General features: G+C 40.3%; 1 protein-coding gene across 5 annotated transcripts in view; it reads right to left on the bottom strand.

Annotated features, from left to right (window-relative positions):
* The window catches only part of igsf9bb (immunoglobulin superfamily, member 9Bb), a 147,149-nt gene that overhangs the window by 56,827 nt on the left and 68,719 nt on the right, over positions 1-21,603 (bottom strand). For all 5 annotated transcript variants that reach the window (XM_039777471.1, XM_039777466.1, XM_039777469.1 and 2 more), the window contains 2 exons: positions 16,345-16,462; positions 10,344-10,485 (listed from right to left, as the gene is read on the bottom strand). In XM_039777471.1, the coding sequence (XP_039633405.1) occupies positions 10,344-10,485; positions 16,345-16,462 (260 nt within the window). The remainder of the gene's footprint in view (positions 1-10,343; positions 10,486-16,344; positions 16,463-21,603) is intronic.

Genomic DNA, 21,603 nt, shown 5'->3' with positions numbered 1-21,603 from the left:
GGTGCTTCATGTGAACCTCCTCAAGGAGTGGGTCCCGAGAGCTGAGGTGTTCCTGATTCAGGCTGTAAAGGAAGAGGAGGAGGCGGATGACCAGTACCTGCCATTGCCAGTCTCAACAGAGCTGGATGTAAGCCATCTGTCCAAGGATCAACAATCTCAGGTACGAGCTCTACTTCACCCAGAAATATTTCAAGAATATCCAGGGCGCACAAACCTGATTGAACATGACATTGTATTAAAACCAGATGCAACAGTGAGACGTATGAGTTACAGGATACCAGAGCGCCTCCTTGTGTCTTTGAAGAAGGAAGTTGATCTCATGCTTTCTTTGGGGATAATCCAGCGGTCTAGGAGTGAGTGGTGCAACCCTGTGGTGCTGGTTCCGAAGAAAGATGGGACAATTAGGTTTTGTATCGACTTCAGGTATCTAAACTCAATTTCAAAGTTTGACTCTTACCCCACCCCACGAATTGATGATCTCATTGACCGCCTTGGGAAAGCAGAGTTTCTAACCACCATTGACCTCTGTAAGGGTTACTGGCAAGTCCCCCTAACCCAGCAGTCTCAGGAACTGACTGCCTTCCGAACTCCCTGGGGGCTTTTTCAGTTTACTGTGTTGCCATTTGGGTTGCATGGGGCTCCGGCAACATTTCAAAGATTAATGGACCAGGTACTTTATGGATTGTCTGAGTTTGCTTGTGCATACCTTGATGATATTGTCATCTACAGTACGACGTGGGAGAAACATGTGGAGCATCTCAAGGCAGTCTTGGACCACCTACATGCTGCCGGTTTGACCATCAACCCAGACAAATGTGTCCTGGCTAAGAAGGAAACAGAGTACCTGGGTTTCACCATTGGAGGTGGGTTAATTAAACCTCAGGTTCAAAAGGTCCATGCAATTGAGTCATGTCCTCTCCCACAGACCAGGAAGCAGCTAAGATCTTTCCTGGGGATGGCTGGCTTCTACCATCGGTTCATCCCCAACTTTTCAGCCAGGGCGGCTGTGCTAACAGACAGGACGGGCTCAAGATGTCCTAACCAGGTCCAGTGGACAGAGGAGGCAGTGGCAGCCTTCAAGGACATTCAAAAATCTCTGAGTAAGAGCCCTGTTTTACATAATCCAAACTTTGAGGAACAGTTTGTTACAGACGGATGCCTCTGAGAGGGGGGTGGGAGCTGTGCTTCTCCAGGGACCCAAGGAGGAACGACATCCTGTGGCATATATCAGTCGGAAACTACTCCCCAGAGAGGTCCGTTATTCAACGGTGGAAAAGGAAGCCTTGGCAGTCAAATGGGCCCTTGACTCCTTCAAGTATTACTTGATGGGCCGAGAGTTTGTCTTGGAGTCGGACCATAAGGCACTGCAGTGGCTGGAGAGGATGAAATATACCAATGGGCGGATCACCAGGTGGTACCTTGCCATGCAGCCGTTCCGGTTTACAGTCCAGTACATCCCGGGCAAGTTGAACACCACTGCAGACTATCTCTCTCGCTGGCCCAGCGGCAGCTCTGAAGGAGGGGGTGTGTGATGGCCGCCGTCGCCCACACAGCCATCTTAAAAGCGCTTACCAGTGTTACGGAGTCCACACCCTGCAGGCTGCTGGGACAAAGGGGTGGCGTTTGGAATAACAGCTGCTTTATAGGGGTGGTGGCCCAAATTGGACTCTACCAATGTTTGTTATGTCAGGGGGAGTTAGTTTTATTTTTCCTTAAGATATTTGAGTTTTGATTTGTATTGTATTTAGTACATTTATTCAGTTAATGTTAATTATGAGTATATTTCTTTTGGAGTAAGTGTTTAGAAGTTTTCTTTTGCTATTTTGTAGTTTATATATTAGTAATTGTTAGTCTCCCCCTGGGTGTTAAACCTGGTCTGACCAGCCAGTATATAAGTTCCCTTTGTTTCATGTATGGAAGGTCAGTTGTACTTTTGCGTTTGCTATGTTTCGAGCTTAAGTTAGTTTTGTTTGTTTGACCTCTTTTTAAGGGCCCAAACTTTATATATATTTGTTGTAATGATTTGTGGGTAAAATAAAAACCCCTTTTTTTGAAATTTCCTTGCGACTCCTCCTGCTTGACTGCTTGGTCCCTGACAGGCGGTGAAGGGATTTTGACCGCTGTTTTAGCTGATTTTGGACTAAGGAAAAGAAAACAAGTCAGGCATAAAGTAGCCTAGCATTTTCAGGTTGTGATGGATTACATCACACCATATTAGCATGACAGTATTAAAGGCAATTTTTTATTTTACCCATCAAACTCCAAAAACACTGGCTCCTACCCTTGAAAAGATGTACGTATTATTTACAGGATAAGTCTCTTGAGATCCTGTTGTCAAAAAGGTCCTGACAAGTCATTTCATTTTACCAGCTGTTGGGTGGTGAATACAAAAAACATACAGAAACCCTTAAAGGTCATGGATTATGAGAAAAAATAATGGTCTAAATTGGTCAATCAGCAGAGGCAAAGATTTCCCAACTTAATTCCATTTATGGGTTATGCTCTCCAAAACCCTGACTCCAACATTTCCCATAATGCAATGCGATAGTGTCCTTTTTAGATAGTGCTCGTTAATGTTTATTCTTTTAATGCCAGGACTCCGAAGGATTCTTCTTCCACCATTTAGCTTCAGCTCTTCTCAGTTTCAGCTTTAACAAAAAGCTTGGATTTCAAGGTGTGGAGCTTGAAAGATTTGGGTGTTTAAATGTCTAGACCTTGGTTTTTATTTTGTCATTGGCAATAATGTAGAGGTTGGATGACAGCTCAGAATCAATAATAACTTTTAGAATTATATAAATAATATATAGAATATAATCAACTTGTCATAATAAAGACCAATCACTGCATGTAATTGAAAGAATATTTGAGGGTCTTTTGACTCAGTGTTTAGTGCCAAGAAGCATACTAGAATACTAGAATTTCCCTTAATGCATCAACAGCATCCTCCTTGTCTGTAAATGCCCATGTCTTACAAACTCCGGGCTCCCAGTTTGTAATGCAGGCTATCTGTTGTCCAATCTCCAAGCCTAAACTGAGATGACCCTGATAATATCATCAGGGTTATTTTTTTTCAGACTTTGGAAATCTCCCTCCAGAGTCACAGAAGACGTTAAACAACTGTTTTCATATGCTGGGTAGTACTCCTCATGATGAGTACATTTATGTGTAAAATACAACATTACAGTATTAAACATAAGGGCACACTGTAGATTATTCAGTGCTGTAAATCTGCTGTTTTGCAGAACACAGCATGCGCTGTAGCTCTGTCTATAGTTTCAATAGTCCAAGATGTTGCATTTATCCATTTCTACATCAGACATATGTTTGCATTTGGAGAGAGGGAGCAGGGATGAGATATAGGTCTGGTGACTGTTGACCAGCCACTTGCAGTAGCCAAGGCAACAGATATTTTGCAATTCTTCGCTTTGCTCCCTCCGCTGCCCATTCCACATCATACTGTAGCGCAACGAGCAGAGGTGGGCTGTATGAGTCTTGGGAGAAAAGCGAGTGAAAAGAGATGACATCATCCCTGACGGAGACAACACGTTTGTTGTCATTTAACCACTGTTGTGGTGTCACTTTCACAGGATGTGTTTTGCAAAGCAGTATTTCTGCTGATTGAACATAGAATATAGAGGCCTTAGAAGCAAAACATCAAAACAGAGATCATTTTCAAATCTGTCATGATTGCGGCTTTTTCAAAAGACAGAAGCCTTACATTTCAGAGAGCTGTTCACGCTGCTCCGACTGAAACATGAGGGGAAAACAGCTGTCTAATTTAAGGGATTTGTTAGCAAAGGCAATCATTTATCAAACTACACCATTCAGTCCTCAGTCACTACAGTCATAAAATAACTAGAAACTGCCAGGAGCAACAGAATCTGCATCCCCTGCCCTGACTGGAGGCATTAGAACAAGCTTCGTGTGAAATCCTTCATTTTTAAACCCCTCTAGTCAAAATATATCACAGCAGTTGTACTTTAAGCTATGTTGTGGACAGAGAAGCTTAGCAAGTGGTAGTTTAGGCCACGAGTGACTTAAGAACTCGGGTCAAACTGGGACAAGCCACATTGATTGCCAGGCTGATCTAGTGTCTCTGCGAGCAATTTGAAATACAATTTGAAGGCATTACTGATGCTTGAGCCTTGTGTCACACAGTATCTCTCACAATACGCATGGTAGTGAGCTGATTCATCAGCGTGGTTGTTTGTGTTGAATATCTCCAGTCACAGAGACTGATGAGCATTAAATGAATGACTCATCCGGTGGGTCTCCCTTCCACAGGATAGAAGCTGCAGAGTGTCACCCATCTCATTTCTCCTAAGCGTTCTACTCTTGTCTTCCTTCTTCAAGGCTTCCCCCAGAAACGTTGTTTAGGCCCGGTGGAAAGTGTCTTTTTTTGACAAGGTCCCGGCTGGGGCCAGTCCCAGACTGATGGCAGCATTAATGTAGAGGCCAATAGTTTCTGTAATAAAAGAATCATGGACAGAATCGCGAAATTGAGAATTTAAAAAAGCTAAAAGACAGATTCCATATGGCCGCACATTAAGTCAGAGCTGAAAGCTAACTGGAGATTTGAAAATATGACCGTCTAAGTTTTCAACCCCATGGCCTACGCAGGACTTTCAAGTGGGGGAGCACTATTCGTGTCCCAGAAGTACTTCTTAATGGGACCGGTGTTTTAACCTAAACCACTTACTTTTTTCAAATCTGAACTAGTCCTTTTGGTGCTTAAACTTAACTGTCATGTCGTCTTAGCACAGTCACCTTTTAGTGGATAAACTTAACTGTCACGTAGGCCTAAGGTTGACCGGTCGTCAGAATTTCGTACAATGTCATACAAACCCGTTGATGAGAATATGTGACTAGCAGTGACTAAATATGTAGCGAAAGCGCCTTATAACTAAGAAATGGCTTAATTTCCCAACAAAAAAACGACGTAAAAGGAGATGGGAAGTCATTTGAAAAGGTTCAGATTTGATGAGTTAATTCGGAACTGGACTTAGATGTGATAAAATGCGATGAAAGCCCAGATGACCCTGATAACACTGCAGAGCTGAGAGGTGATACAGCAGCCTCCACACCAACAGGGTGTAGAGCCAAAGCAGAAGCTTCATTCCAGCCTTCCAGGCTTTGTTTTTCTGCCGTCTATTCATATTAGAGATACTTTCAGATATCTCGATTAATGTCTCCCTTTTTTCATAAAAATATACAGTCAAAGAATTTCTAATACAGGAAGAAGTTCCACTCCCTCGTTACTTCCGGCTTCTGAACTGGTTGCAGTTTCACCAGAGTTCCATATAGGGGGCATCCCATTCATTTTGCACTGGACCGCGATCACCCCCAGTGGAACTCTGGTGGAACTGCAACCAAATTCGGTACAATGGGGCTGAATAGGGAGTGGAACGGCTTTCCGTAGACCGGCTTTGATACAGTTCTTCATTTTAAACGTACAATATGTAACTTTCTGCCACTATAGGGGTCTCTCAACTAAACAATAGATGGTAAACACAGACTTTTGAGGACGTTGGGAAGTTGCGTGGAATTATGGGAGTTGTAGTTTTTAGTGTTAAATACCTTCGCTGGTTAGAATGCATCTGTTCACGGACAAGTTTACCCATTCAAGGTTATTCACGTTACGTTTAGTAACGTTTATTCATGTTATTCTAATAAAATAGCTGCAGTTTCCCCAACATAATTATGTTAGTGAGCTAGTGAGCCAGCATGCTAACATTAGCCAGCAGCTAAAACACAAAATATTTCACATATCAATGTCACCTTTTGGATGGTTGTTACCCTAGCTAGCTACTCAACAAGGCTGAGAGATGGGTGTGGGTGGGGATTGCTGGGGGAATGGCCGCTATTATGACTCGGTGCTGGGTCTGAAATGGTCCGTTTCCCGACGCTTCATTAAACTGCCGTTAGCGTCGTAAGCACCAGGCACTGGAGTTAAGTGCTGGCCGGGGGATTGCTGTAATGAAAGGCTGGCTTCTAGCTGACTGGGGGCTAAAGGTAACTAGCTAGTTATATGTCCCGGGGCAGTTGTCAGCTATCATCCCAACGGAGTCTCTCTGCGCCGGGGGAGTGAGGCAGACAGACCGGGGTTTGCTAGTTAGCTGGCTAAATTAGCATTAGATTAATCGTCTATCTATACAGCTAACGTTAACGTTACTGGTGAACTCATTCGTGGGTTAGACCATGGTCAAAACAATCATACTAAAAATGTTATGAGCATGTTGAACGATGTTGTAACCCTATAATGTTATCCACCAAGCTTTAGCATTAACGTTAGCTACTTGTCAACCAGCACATTGTAGTAACGTTAAGCTGGATCGATATTGATATGTATCTGTACTACTGTGTTGAAACGTGGCATGTAATCAATTACAAAATGATGCTGCATGGCAAAAAAAAGCAGTATTACTGTTACAAGTATTTTTTTCTGTGACACTGTATGATTTACGATTACTCCTGAACATATCATCTGGGTGCCGTGTTTTGACGGAAGTTACGAGTAACTAGAGGGTGAGAGGTTATGACGCTACTGACGGGTGACTAAAGGAAATGTCCCGTGTCTGAAAATAAAATAACCGATTTCTCTGAGTTTGACATTTGGTGGAAACATTTGGGACAGTGTAAGAACACAACTCATAAAAATATATAACATAGGTATGGTCGTTTTTAGGCATTTTAATGCAGAAATGTTACATATTGTATCTTTTAGTGATCTTTTATTTCACACAACAAATATGTCCTTAAATAGCTTTTCGTTGAGGACATAAATTCATCACTCAAGTGAGAGATTTTGTGTAATGTTTTAAACCTTTTCACTATACAGTATATCAACTCTGGAAAATAAACATCAGTGCAAATTTTTCCATCATGTCCTTATTTTACATTTTTCAAAAGGGCAGACATCCTGTTATTGAAATTAACTTACAGTATATTGTAAAGACTATTTCCTATTTCTTTTTCATAATTTAATAATAAATGAAATATAATATTAAGCAGCATGAAATGGCCATACCAGTAAAAAGAGAAACTCTCCCTCTTTGTTTGACTATATAGCCTGATGCATGAGAGCTGGGTTTGACTCCTTCTCCTTTAAAAACCGTGCATTGAAGCGGACGTTGATGTAATTTGATGCATTGTGAATGTGCATCATAAACCTAACTTAACTTCAAGCTTTGGTGGCTGTAGGGCACTTTATGGGGAAGCAGAATGGACAAGTGCATTTCTGTCTCTGTCAGAACAGCTTCCAAGGATCAACAGTGGAAATGTCATCGCTTGGGGCAATGGAGGGAGATGTGCCGACTGACTGACATTTCTAGAGATCCATCATACAAAATTAGTGATTTCGCTTTCTTTCCATTATAAAATTTCTTTTAGTTTAAAGCTGATAACATGGATCTTCAAGAGATGTATGTCTTTCTGTCTAAAAACTCATCAAACTGAACTCGCTCAGCATATTGTCTAGCAGTGACTAAATATGTAGCGAAAGCCTTTTAACTAAGAGATGGCATCATTTCATACCAAACAAACTACGTAAAAAGAGATGGTAAATAATTTAAAAGGGTTCAGATTTGATGATTTAACTGGAACTGGACTTAGATGTGATAAAATGCGATGAAAGCCCAGATGACCCTGATAATACTTCAGAGCTGAGATGTGATACAGCAGCCTCCAGACCAACAGGGTGTAGAATTGCCAGTTTTCCACTGCATGGTACAGCTCAACACGATTCTACTCGACTATCTCCGTTTTGGTTCAAATAGTACTGCACCTGGAACTTTCTTCGGTCGAGGTTCCAAGCGAGCTGAGCAGATACTAGAAGGTGGAGTTAAAACACTGCGGACCACTGATTGGTCAGAGAGACGTCAGTAGCGCAACACGCAACATTCTGCACAAACCTGCCATTTTAATATAGCCAAGTTATCGTCAATAGCAACGGCAATTTTTTATTCACTTGACCCACATTTAAAAAATTGCCAGCCCGCAAAATTACGGCGTACACTACACGTCCAATTAAGTAAAGACATTCCTCTGTTTGGATGCCAATACAAGGATTCAGCAAATGACACAGCAGTTTCAAGCATTGTGGCTATGAAGATCGTCTGACAATCTCACCTACACTGATGGGGTACTATCCTCTGTGGAAAACAAAAAGAGAAAAGTACTGGTACCAAAAAAGTGAGCCGAGTCGAGCAGAGCCGTACCATTCAGTGGAGACACGGCATTACAACACCTGTTGTGTGAGAGGAAGAAGGATCACTGCCAGAAATCAGCAATGAGTTGAAATGTCTCATGATATAAAGGAAGAAGAGTGTTTTCCGTTCTCTCACAGGCTGCATTCACTGATGGATTTTAAAAACTTATTTTGTGAATCTCTTTTAATAAATGTTTTTACCACCTTCATCATTTATTAGAGAATTCAGCTGCAGTGCGACAGACCACAATTACTGTTTGCTAAGCTAGGTTTTGCTGGATATTAATTTATTCATCTATGCAGTTGGAATATATGAAATTTAAAGGAGGGGGTGCTGGTCCGATTATTACTGTGGTTGTTTAAGTATTTTGTAACCTCTCACCCATGAGGGTAAAACATTTTTTATCTGACATGAGAAGAATCGTAAAACTTCAAATCTGCTCATTAAAAGTTAATAAAACTGATGTGACTGTTTTTGAGCAAAGGAGATGATAATTAAGTTCTAACAGTATTTAATTAGACGAAGAAGACATGCATTTATTCCATGCAAACTTAACCATGTGATGCAACTTTTACATTAATCTGACCACATTTCATTTAGATTTTTGCCATGTTTAAAGTGTTACAGAAATGGTACTGTTTGACCTGGTAAGATTGCTGCCATGCTTTTGAAATAAAAGTGACTGTGCACCAGTTTAGACATGAGACCCACATGTTAAATCACCATTTACATGAATGAGTGAATGTCTGAAAGGGGCTTTGCTCCATGCTGTCTTGAGTGGACTCTCAAAAACATTTATGTGAGAAGAGATCTCATATCTCAATGGGACCTTCCTGGCTAATTATAGGATACATAAAATAGCATGTGATGTTATTCTCAAAACCCAATCACCAAGTTGAAACAGAATGTAACATACAATGACTCCTAGAAATTATTCATGAAAATATACATAATGAAGTCATGCAATATAACATTTATGAAGACAAGGGTATTGTTTTAACATTGTTGTCATGTAAAAATGACTTTTAGTTACACTGCAGCTACTACAATTTTAAAGCAATTAGATAAGCCATTTTACCTGTTGTTTTTTTATTTCATTAAAATATATCATTACTCTCTCGTAAATATCCAGCACAGAAACAACACAGGACTCTTGACAGTGGCTGGTGAACAGTCGATACAGACAGGTGAGGTCAGGGTTTCCCGCAGCCCTTTGCAGCTTAGGCGGCCGCCTAAGCATGACACGCCTGCCGCCTTAACTACATCGTTAAAAAAAATAAAAAAATACAAATAAAACAAATGATATGAAAGATATCCGCCATGTTACTCTGTCCTGTTTTCTCCCTTTCATTCCAAACCGTGACCAATGCTAGTCTCCCTTCTCTGCAGAAAACATTAAAAATAAAAAAAACGTGCCATGAATTGGAAAATAATCAGTTTTTACAGTCTTTAAATATGTGACAGGGCTCGACATTAAGGCTTGTCCGCTTGTCTGGGAGAAGTGGATTTTTTTGTAGGGCAAGTGGAAGAGAAATTTACTTGCCCCACTGGACTGGAAGTTAAAACTCAAACAAAATAAAATGCCATGTTACTTCACGTTCTGTGCCACTCATTACTAGGGTTGGGTACGGAACAAATGATGTCGGTACTACCGAGGACGGATTCACTTTAAATGAAACTGTGCCATATTTCGGTACCCGAGAGCGCATAAGCGCGAGCATATCCGACGTCTCTGTATCTTGACAGAGAGCGGAGCTCCGACTGCTGACACACACCCACAGAGCTGTGGTGCAGACGGAGCGAAACGTCGATTTTGTTAAAGTCAGTGAGTCACGGCAATGCCGGTAAAGCGGTTGCAAGTGTGTTTACACTTTTCAAAACTCCATGCAGACAGCGTATATAACGGCGAGGTGAAAGCCGTCATGGTATGGGTTAACATTACACTTCCTCTGTTACAGGCAGGCACCACTGTGGTCACTATGCCCTATTGCACACTGATAGGCTGAGGTTGTCAGTCTCTCCCCCCACCCCCGGTCTGACGGCAATCGCCACCCTACCATCTTAACTAACACATTTTCTGCGGGAAACCCTGTGAGGTGATATGGCAGACCATAATGAAACCGATCATAACTTTACTTCTTGAAGAAGACGTTGTCCTCCTCCCAGAACCAGGTGTAGGTCAGGTTGCGAGGGTAGGCCTCCGCCTGGCAGGTGAAGAAGGCGTCCTGTGAGATGTTCACTGTGATGTTCTCTGGTGGCGAAACAATGAACGGAGGGCCTGGTGGGGGAGGTGGTGGGGGAAAGACACATACACTAAAAAACCCCCCCACAAAATTGATTAAAGACGAATTTGTATCAAATAAATCAATTATAATAGTTTGCTTAGCAGACAATCCATTTTTGCAGGATTGGAACCTGATATTGGAAAAATAATTACTAGGGCTGTCACTTTACATTCAAAATTCAAACTACTATTCAAACGTAGGAAGAAATCAAATATTTGATCTATAGTCAGCGGATCAAGTTCAAGTGCAACATGTCAACAGTTTGTTCTTAAACCAGAATTATGTAAAAAAAAAAAAAAAAAACTAGGCTGCCCCCTCTTAGACTGTTAGTCAACTAATCGGCTGTTTTGGTCTTAGTCAACTTTTCCTTTGGTTGATTTCTTTAGTCATCTTTTATGCTTTTTTCATGCTGAATGACTTTATTCCAAGAAACTCATGAGCACACCTCTGGTAAACACACGATTTAAAGTGGTGCTTTTGCATGATTCTTTGTAAGAGAAACTCAGTTTTACAGATCTGTCGATTAAATTAACTAATCGATTAGTCGACAAAATCATATTGTGTTAGTCGACTAACGCCTGAAGCACACCGCATGCTAAAGCGCCGTGAAGCAGAGCTATTTTAATTTCGGCGCCCATATAATCTTTCAGGCCACACCGGCCGGCACACTGCAGCAATCTTTTCGGCGTCCCTTCTATAGTTTCCACGAGCGAATGTGTCAAGCCAGACAGTTAATCACATACAGGAAGGCCACATACAGGAAGGCCACAGGGCAGCCAGATACTTTACTAAATAAAAACTAATTTCAAAATAAAAACACCCAGGTTTATGGTGAATTTGGCTGTCTTGACTTCTCAGCTGCGTCTACAGCGAGACACGCGATCCGGCACAAGGAGAGAGACAGACAGAGTGACACACACACACTTTCGGTTTTTGGGAGAGAGAGAGAGAGAAAAAAAAAAAAAAAAAAAAAAAAAAGAGAAAAAAAAAAAAAAAAAAAAAAAAAAAAAAAAAAAAAAAAAAAAAGGATTGCTTTGTGACCAGTGCGGGGAAATGCGTGGCTGGCTTGAACAGCCGGCTATTTGCAGCGCTTTTGCATGCAGTGTGTTTCCGCTGTAAGAATTTCTTTAATCAAGGACAGCCCTAAAACCAACACAAGACATATACAGCACATACAGGATCATTTTCCTGTCTGCTAATCTGTGTGAAGCTATACCTCAATCTAAATGACTGCACGGTCCACATGGAGAAGAGGGGCCAGTGTGATACTCACATATTGACCACTCTCAGTGGGAAGCGCCCACTCAACCACTTCATACCCACTACAGACACAACACAGGAATTAGTTAACAGACTGGGCAAGGGTCATGTGGGGTATTTATGGCCATGTACACATACTGTGAAGACACACGGGGATTAACACCGGTACAGCCACTCTGGTTCTGTTAACAGACCCCAGAGCCATATGACATACTTATTTTGCACTCAGTAAAGGATTATGAGAATTTATTGAGTGATCCTTGCTGTGCCAGATGGATCATCCTCCTTGCACGCATGGATATATTTACATACCATGATACATGATTTGCAGTTATTTCTTATCTGTGAACATACCTACATCCATAACCATGCTAAAAGCAGCCCATTCTACCATTATCTACATTCAGCTACTTACCACACACTAGGTGGTAGGATTTATAGAAAAGCACCCCTTTAGTGTGTGAGCGTATGTGGCAATACCACCCAAAATAGATTATACTACACATAAGTACTGCTTAAGACTGAGCTGTTACGATCTCATTTGAACATGTCAGTTCTGCAGGCTTTCTGATGTGTGGATTTTATTCTTTCAAACTAAATATATAAATAATTTCTACATAACAGGAACAGTGGCATAAGCTTAAAAGTCCAACTGTAATACAGAATTTAGACAGATACATGTAAAGCCAAGGAAGGATGAAGAGATGGACAGGTAGATGGCCCAACTAAATCTCAGCGAGACTCTGCTGGAGAGGGAGCCAGTATCAAAGAGATCTTTCTCTCAGCTCCTCAACTGGCTGGAAGAGTACGAAGAGGCAACTGAGGGTTGAAACTAAGTATGGAGAGATTTTAAAGCGTGTGCTCAAGACTATTGGCAAGGGTTAAAAGGTAGGAGGAGTAGCGCCACCAGTCCAGAGATAATTAGCGATGAAGAGATTGATGCAATAAAGACATGGCTGCGGTGCGCTCCGAGTTCAAGGCTGAGGAGTCAGCAGTTTAACCAGCTGAGGATGCAGTCAGTTTATTTTTTTACAAAAATTAGATCAATAAAGTGAAAGAGGGAAAGGGGGAGGAGGGGGGTGTCAATGGGGACATGACAGTAACATATGGTTATAAAGTAGGTGTTGTTAAATTGTTAGGTTAAAGGAAGGACGCAGACATTATAAAAAATACAAAATTCCAGCAATATGAGTGATCACTTGTTTGATGAAATATTTAATATTGTATGAATACAAAGTACATTCAATGACATGCTTCACTGTGGTATCGTACTTTGCTATACAGTATGAGCTAATTTACTATTCATCAAGGGATTCAAATCTTTCATAACATCCACTTTCTGATAGTTTTTTTTTTACCATAATCTATAGCAATTGCAGAGTTCTCTTGGAGAGTGCGCTTTATCCTTTACAGCAGTGTTTCCCAAACTTGTTACAGTCCTGTACCCCTTCAGACTTTCAACCTGCAGCTATGTACCCCCCCACCCTTACATGATGTTTTTTTAAGACGTACCCCCTATGTCACATCGCCGAACACTGGTTTGGGAACCAATGCTTTACAGCATAGTTCCAACAAATGTAAGCAGCATTTCCTCCTCCAATTAGGACGACTGCCAGGCGTGTGTGTGCGCGTGCTATCCTGCCCTATTTGGAACCAGCTGAGTGCTGGAGATTTGTTGGCGCTGTAGTCTTAGCTGATCTGCTGCTCAGTGGCTTTCCAGGAGGGCCTCTATTAATCCGTCTGTCCCGTAAATTATACAGGACGGGTCAAACAAGTGCTCTGGCCTCAGCCATGGCTTTGGACTCAGTCGCTAAAGGAAACATGGGATCTCTGTGAACACGTTCTCTGACGAATGACAGCAACTGACAACCAACATATAAACCACAGAAACTTTTCTTTATTTAGCGTTCACTTGATAAATGCAAGCTCATATGATACCATATTAAACTTGGGTATATCACCAGACTACAGAGCAGCTTCTTTCCTCAGCTGTAAGAATCCTCAAGTCATCCTCCACACTGCACCATAAAAACAACGGTTTTCTCGTGTAGCATAAAGAATGACAATAAATTACATGTACATGTCTGTACACAATTTGGTGTCAATCCATCTGATTGATGTTGAGATAGTTCACAGGATGAGGGTAAACTTTAAAGGGCTTGTGACACTAAATGGAAAATCAGGATCACCAATGTGGTGATCACCAAAGGAATCGTCCTCTGGGGAACACGAATGTCTATTCAAAATCTCACACTGGACCAAAGTGGTGGACTGACTGACTGGCTGGCGGACATTGTTAAAACTTAAAGATCCCCTCCAGAGATGTTTAGGACATATGAAAATGCTGTGCATTGGTGAAGCTCAAACATCACAGTGAAGAAACCAGAGGAAGTATCATTCAGAGAAATTCTCTGGTTTAGCAGTGCATTATATGGCTTTCAGCTAGCTTTAGGTCTCATAGTCCAGTCCTTTTTCTGGTATCTAACTGGCATTCATTATGAAGTGAGCATGTCTTTGCTACTTTGTTAAATTTCCACAAGAATGACAGAAGTCAATCTGCTGAAAACTCAGTGAAAATGTTTCAGTTAGAGATGTAGCCCCAATTTCCTCAGTTCAGATGAGGTCGTGACCACTCATCTGTGTTCATCTGGGGCAGCCATCTTTAAATGAGATGACCTGGAATGCCATGTTTGCTGCTTTATCATTTATCCTGTTCGGTGAGGCGTATCAAATCTATGGTTGGTGCACAGACACGTTTGATACTGTGTTTACTTTCAATTTCTGGAGAGAAAAATAAATTGAGTTTCAGCACTGATGTGTGCATGATGTGGCACATTCTAGACAATAAATGATTTTTTTGCTAAATGTGTCTTGATTTTGTGGTAAAGCGTGGATTGATACAAACAGATTGTCATAGTTACAGAAGCTGATGTTTCATTTAGAGCTGCAGGCAAAAAGCTCTCTCATTCTCTGATTCTTTCTCTGTAGGCCTCTATAAATAATAAACTGTGCAAATGTATGAATGCAATTGCTGAGCTCCATTTAGTCTTAAATGTTCCTGTTGTAAAATGCAGCAGTTAGATGTCCCCAAACTAATTTCAGCGTAGAGCAGTCCCACCCCTAAACATACTATCATTAACTATTTCAATTCTCCTCAGCCTGCTGTGTCCACATGGGTGTGATAGTACCCTTGATGGATCAGCTAGCTGATATCACAAAAGGTTGTGACGGTTTTACACCAGCAGGGAAGAGATACATTTAGCTTTAACACATTTCAATCTAAGAGAAAATGTTACAGTTTCACTTAAAGCTGTTTACTTTATTGTTAGTGTTGGTGTGTTAGTCAGCTGGTCATAATTTACATGTAAATGTAAACTCATCTCAAAACTAGACTAGACTAGACTGTTATTCTGTACAGTATATTACATTTGGAGTGTTGTGGATGTGACTTGCAACGCTGCACATCCAGAAGAGTTTCTCTTAGCGAAGCCACTCTGTGCTGTCCTTACTGCTCATTAGTCTTTTGGCTGCATTTTAAAGGTGATGAGAGGAGTTTATGAGATTGGGCGTTACTGAGGCATGCCCAAACATCAATCTGCAGTTACACCGCAAAAAGTGGTGTACGTGCTTTAGACGGGTTTCCGAGCAATGGCATAATTTTCAATGCAACCCAGGATAACTAAGAGCTTATGAGAAGATCAACATGAGAGATTTTAGTGCCATAAACTGCACAAATCGAAAAGCAATACACAAAAAGTTCAATATCCCAAGAGGGAAACCTCCCTGTTAGCTCAGAGGGCATACATCTATATCAGCATCCTGTTATCTGGATTTAAATAAGGTGGTGGAAAGTTTTGCAAAGATAGTTTATCAGGCTCTATCATAAATTAGGGTCAGAGGGATGTGTGCTTAGTTTCAGTGTATGATTTGGTTACAGCTGTTAGAGTTGCAGTGTTAGCTTTGGAAAATGCATCATCTTGTTACTGGTCATTTTTCAGAGAGAAAAGTTTTGCCTGTATACAGTACTGCTGTATGTACATGCTAACGTTACTTGTTAGACGAGCTAACTGTGTGGCACAGCTTTGCGTTATTACTGCTAGTAGCTACTGTTCTCACTGGAAGGCTTCTGTAGCTGGCTTTAGAAATGCAAGGACAAGTACGGTACACAAATTCACCTCTAAAAAGCAACTGGTTTTCAGCTTGTTGCTCCATTTTTGAATACTAATAAAAGATACTGTCAGGTAAGAAAAATTATAAAAATATGGTCATAGGAATAAAGAAAGAACAAAAACAATGTATCACATCAAATTAAAGTAAAACTGAATGAATGTATCTCTCAAAGCACTACTCCTTAGTATCACATTCCCAACCTCCAAAAGAGTTGCTGTACTTTATCTATAATGTGTATGTACATGACTGTATATTGAACTGTGGCAACTACCACAGACTCCGTGTCAACAGTAAAGTTAAAGCAAAGAAAAACAATTTCCTGAGTGCAAAGTGGAGCTACATCTAAAAAAATGTCCATCAGAAGAATTCAATCAAAGTTGTTGTCAGTTATATTCCATGCTGCCTGAGGACGAAGTACCTACCTTGTACTAGCAGCCGTGTGGTGTGAATGACCTCTCCCTGGGGGCTGAAGGCTCGACACGTGTAGGCCCCACGATCCTCCCGGGTGATGGATAGCACTGTTAAACTCCCATCAGACACCTGAACACACACAAACATTTTAACTATTATATGTCTACTTTTAAGGTGGGCCGTCAGTGACAAAGGGCCACATGCGTTTACACATATAACACACACTGGTTTGTTGTGTGCTTGTTGGAAAACCTTAAGCAGATTTGTTATTTATAGTTGTTATTTTTGTACAGAAAAATATTAATATTAAAATGACACATTAGTCAAACCACACACACATTGATTTTATATATATATATATATATATATAATCATTTTCCTTTCGTGTGTATATATATTAGGGCTGGGCGATATGGAGAAAATCAAATATCACGATATTTTTGACCAAACACCTCGATATCGATACTGCAACGATATTGTAGTGTTGACAAATGGTGCTTTCACAAAATATTTACACAATGAGATTTTTGATAAATAATCATCAGTACTGGGATATAATGACTAAGTAGGTAGAACAGTTACAACAGTCTGGTAAGTTCAGAAAATGACATCACTTTACTGTAATGCAGCCTTTAAAACCAGGAAAAGACAACACTTATGTCATATTACCATATTACGATATCCAAAATCTAAGACGATATCTAGTCTCATATCACGATATCGATATAATATCAATATATTGCCCAGCTCTAATAAATAAATATATATATATATATAAACACACACACACACACATACACACACACACACACACACACACACACACACACACACACACACACAATAGACTAGAAATAGTGCTGTTACAGTCCAGTATTATGATGTCCCAAATTTGATAAAAGAAAGTGCAGTAGAGAAACCAATCACCACAGGCACAAAAAGTTGTGCATTTACATAAGAAGATCATGAAGTGGGTTCCATCTGTGTGCTGAATGGTAGCTAAAAGCAGCTCGTTACTACCAGCTCATTGCTTCTAAATCATCTGAGGGAACTGCTGTATTTATATTCTCTAGGCAGAACTGCACGTTGGCCTGAGGTTGCGAGGTGATTTATAAACCTGCAGCAGCACTTTCAAAATCGGTTCTATAACTAACCAGAAGCCAGTGGGAAGATTTAAGGACAGGAGGAATATGCTCAATGGTACTGGTACCGGTTTGAACTTTGGCAGCAGTGTTCTCAATGTGCTGAAGTTGTCTAATGGTCTTTTACAATAATCCATCCTGCTGGAGATGAAGACATGAATGCATTTCTCCAAATCTTGTCTTAACATGTAGATTTTTTTTCTTCATGTTGCTATTGAAGCTATGAACATTGCTATGATGATACAGATGCATGTAAATGCCAGACGACAACTATATAAAATAGCCGTTATATTTGGCTCGTAAATTACATTTAAAAAGTCTCTCGTCTCCTCGTTCGTCCACTTAGATTTTTCCACTTTGTCTTTGTTGACACTCGCTACGTCTGCAAAGAAAGCGTAAATTACCTAAAACTTCTTCTTCTTTGTTTTATGGCGGGTTGCAACCATAAAATGGCCTAAAACGTAATCAAAATTCATTATTTATTCGGCAAACGTTTCCATCTGCGTTTATCGCATAAGCCGTTTACCGATCGAACGTATTTACCAATCGAACGTATAAAATTTGCGTCGATATTCATGAAATTCAATCGAAAGTTTCTTTAAGTCATTTTTACATTCAATATTACTTAATTCGCATTAAAAACGTGTGGATGGAAACATGGCTACTTTCAGTCTTTATTGAATTGAAGGAAATGTAAACGCATGGACGTGCACAGGTACGGGCTATTGTTCCCTGAGCAACAGCCCGTTTGCATAAACTTTTCTTTCATTTTTTTTTCTTTTTTGTTGCTGTTGTGGCTGCATCATTATGATAAGCCCATCACTAGTAAAGTTAAATCAAATTAACTCGCCATATCATCCAATCTTGTGTTCATTTATTTTGCCCTCAGCCCAGTCACGTGACTTTGTTTCTATTCTCACACGGAGCACTGCGTGTGAAAGAGAGGGCATGCCCTTCTGCCTTCACGCGAGTTTTGGAAGTCATGGAGATAATGAAAAATGTTCTGACAAACCAACAGACATGAAACAAACATAATCTCCTCGGCGGAGGTAATTAATAATTTTTTGATTTAAGGGGCAGGAAGTAATCTATGAATTTCATCAAACTTGAGCATTGATTAGGGAATTCTAAAAACATTTAGAGGTCTCTAGTAAAATCTAAAACTGCTTCCATCTGGAAATAACAATAGTTTGATTTTCACAATAGACTAATAACCTGCTGTAGCTCATTATAGCAGGGATCCAACTACTATTACAATCCCAGAAATAATTATATTGCTTCTTCATTTGCTTTTTGGCTGAGAATGAAATTAAATGTGATGTCACTTGGAGCTCTGTCTGGTGCATTCGTAGGCAGTTTAAAACGCATGCTACTGGTATTGGAGAAGGTAAATGGGGAGTATAGCTGGAAAGTGAGTTGTGGAAGACTACCGATACAAGAACCTCTCCAGTACTTACTACACCCAGGAGAGGGGAGTTTTATGACACAATGTCGCCTTCAGGGCCGAGCCTAGAGGCATGGAAACGTTGAACTTGTTTCAAACTGGAAATTGGTGTTTGTGAAGAGGTGGCCGTATTATTCCAAGAAGTATGACTTCGTCCGTGAGTGTTCCTTCCAGTGTAATAATAGTTTGATGTTATTTTGGTACCATTTCATTGCTAACATCAGCTATCAGGATCCGAAACATATGCAAGCTAATGTTAGTAAAGTAACAGTGCTATCGTCCTTCTGTATATTGTACAAGACTAATAGTGTAAGGCAATGTTTACACCGTAGGAGAGAAGCAACAGAGGTTTGTGTTTTTAATATATTTCTCTGAGCAGTATGAACAATGTCAATGAAACCGAAATTAGCTCTTAGTATCTCCATGTTTACACGCAGCTGATCTAGCTGTACCTAGTCTGTGTTACAAATGCACATGACGTGAGTTGTCTGCCAGGAAAATCACAACACATGATTACATTTATGTTACAAGGTAGACATCCTTTTTCATCCTTGACGTGAGGAAAAGTATCCTAGACGTCGTTATGCACAGCGTTATGCACAACCATGCTATAGTTAGCCAAGCATCTATAGAACTTTGAATTTCCACAAATAGGCAGAATTACCTTTTGAGAAAAAAGCAGGCAACTTCGGCATGCCTTTTTAAAATCCTTGCTACTTATGAGCTCTTTCCATCTTGGAAAAGCCACTCCAATATTAACTTTGGTCTTGTTGCTTTGCCTGTCGCGTTGTCGTTTTAATTCTCTTTTTAACTCCCTTGGCGACGCCGTTATCTTCTCCCCCTCCCTGGCATTCGTCACGGTGCCACTGAGTGTAAAAGCACGAAAGGCGGAGGTATGTCCCTCTTTGGCTAATGTATTTTAAAGATGGAGGCGCAACATGGCTGCCGCCAGTATTCTGAATGATTCTGAATGGCAGATTCTACGCCTACGAGAATACTTTGATTAGTTGGTGGAAGTAATTACACATGAATGAGCACATGTTTGTGAAAGATCAAAGGGTTTTTTGCTAAGAATCAACTCAAAAAATTACACAATGGAGCTTTAAAAAGGAACTCCAGTGATTTTACATTATATTATTGTTTTAAGACAGACATGAAAAAGTGTAGTATAATGTAGTTGTAGTTCTTTTTTTATGGTAAGCACGTCATATCAAATAAACACAGCTGAAGTCAAAACTGACTCAAAGCACTTTCCTTCTCCTCCCTTTAACTTCATTTTTCAGTCCACCACACCTGACAGCATGATGCAACATCTTCCACTTTACATGGGACAGTTTTTTCAGAAAACAAGAAGTTTGTTTGCTGAAAGAGATGAGTGCAGCCTAGAGCTGGGCAATATATCGATATCATATCCATATCGTGATATGAGACTAGATATCGCCCCTTATTTTGGATATCTGGATATTGTAATTTCTGAACTTACCAGACTGTTCTAGCCGTCTATTATTTGCTTTTATCCACTTAGTCATTGTATTCACATTACTGATGATTATTTATCATGTGTAAATATTGTTGTCAACCCTACAATATCGATATCGAGGTATTTGGTAAAAAATATCGTGATCTTTGATTTTCTCCATATCGCCCAGCCCTAGTGCAGCCTTTCGATTAACACTAAATGGTCATTCAGATTGATGAGTCAGTCAGTGTAGAGCACATCTTCATGTTAGCAGATCTACAGGTTTCACAGTTGCTCACCAGCCTATAGAAGTAAACAGCATAGTCTAGTGACTCGGAGAAAGCTGCAGACCGCTACTTTAGATATAGAACTCTTCCATGAACAAAGTTTAAATAATTGATCTAATGTTTGCGTGTGTGTGTGTGTGTGTGTGTGTGTGTGTGTGTGTGTGTGTGTGGGGGTCATTTCCATTCTTACATGCAGCACTTGATGGTAGATACTGTACAGCATACACTTCTCTCATCATTAAACTAAAGGCAAACTGCCGTATTAAGTGTAAAGATGACTGAGACTCAAAGATCCCAGCTGCAGTGACAACTTATTCTCCATCTGAGATGCTACACTTACAGTAAATCCCACAAGGAACATACTCACTAATAGATTCACAAATTCTCCAGGAGATTCAGCCTCTCCTCTTGTCTTTCTCTCCCTCGTGTGCATGATGTCCTCGTCTCTCTCACTCCCTCTGTGTGAATGGTGTGCTTGAGTTTTGCCTCTTGTGTGTTTGTGTTGTCTTTCCTCCACCTGTATCCATTTTATTTATACATGTTTACAAGCTTTATATTTCCCATATTGTAATTTTGCTATTTTGGTCTATTCTCTACACACGTTTAATGCATTTCTGTCCGTCCTGAAAGAGACATCCCTCCTTTTATTTTTTCCCTGTTAAAGCGTTTTTCATTATCCGAATTGAGGGTCTAAGGGTAAGGGTAAGAACAGAGGGTGTTGCATGCTGTACAGATTTGTGATTTTTTTTTAAATTGGGCTATATAAATAAGACTTACATGACTTGACTCAGCAGATCAAGAATTAAACAATAATAAAGAGGTAAGGAAGGAAGCCTAGAAGAGTGGTCAGGAAGAATGTTCAGTGAATTTGGCCATTAATGATAAAATTGTCATTCTAAGTGAACCAATCATGCAACAAGTTGTTACAAGATGTATGA

Source organism: Perca fluviatilis, chromosome 16 (assembly GCF_010015445.1).
Source record: "Perca fluviatilis chromosome 16, GENO_Pfluv_1.0, whole genome shotgun sequence".
Classification (NCBI taxonomy): Eukaryota; Metazoa; Chordata; class Actinopteri; order Perciformes; family Percidae; genus Perca; species Perca fluviatilis.
The sequence above is the reverse complement of the archived record's forward strand: the minus strand, read 5'-3'. Positions and strand labels throughout refer to the sequence as shown.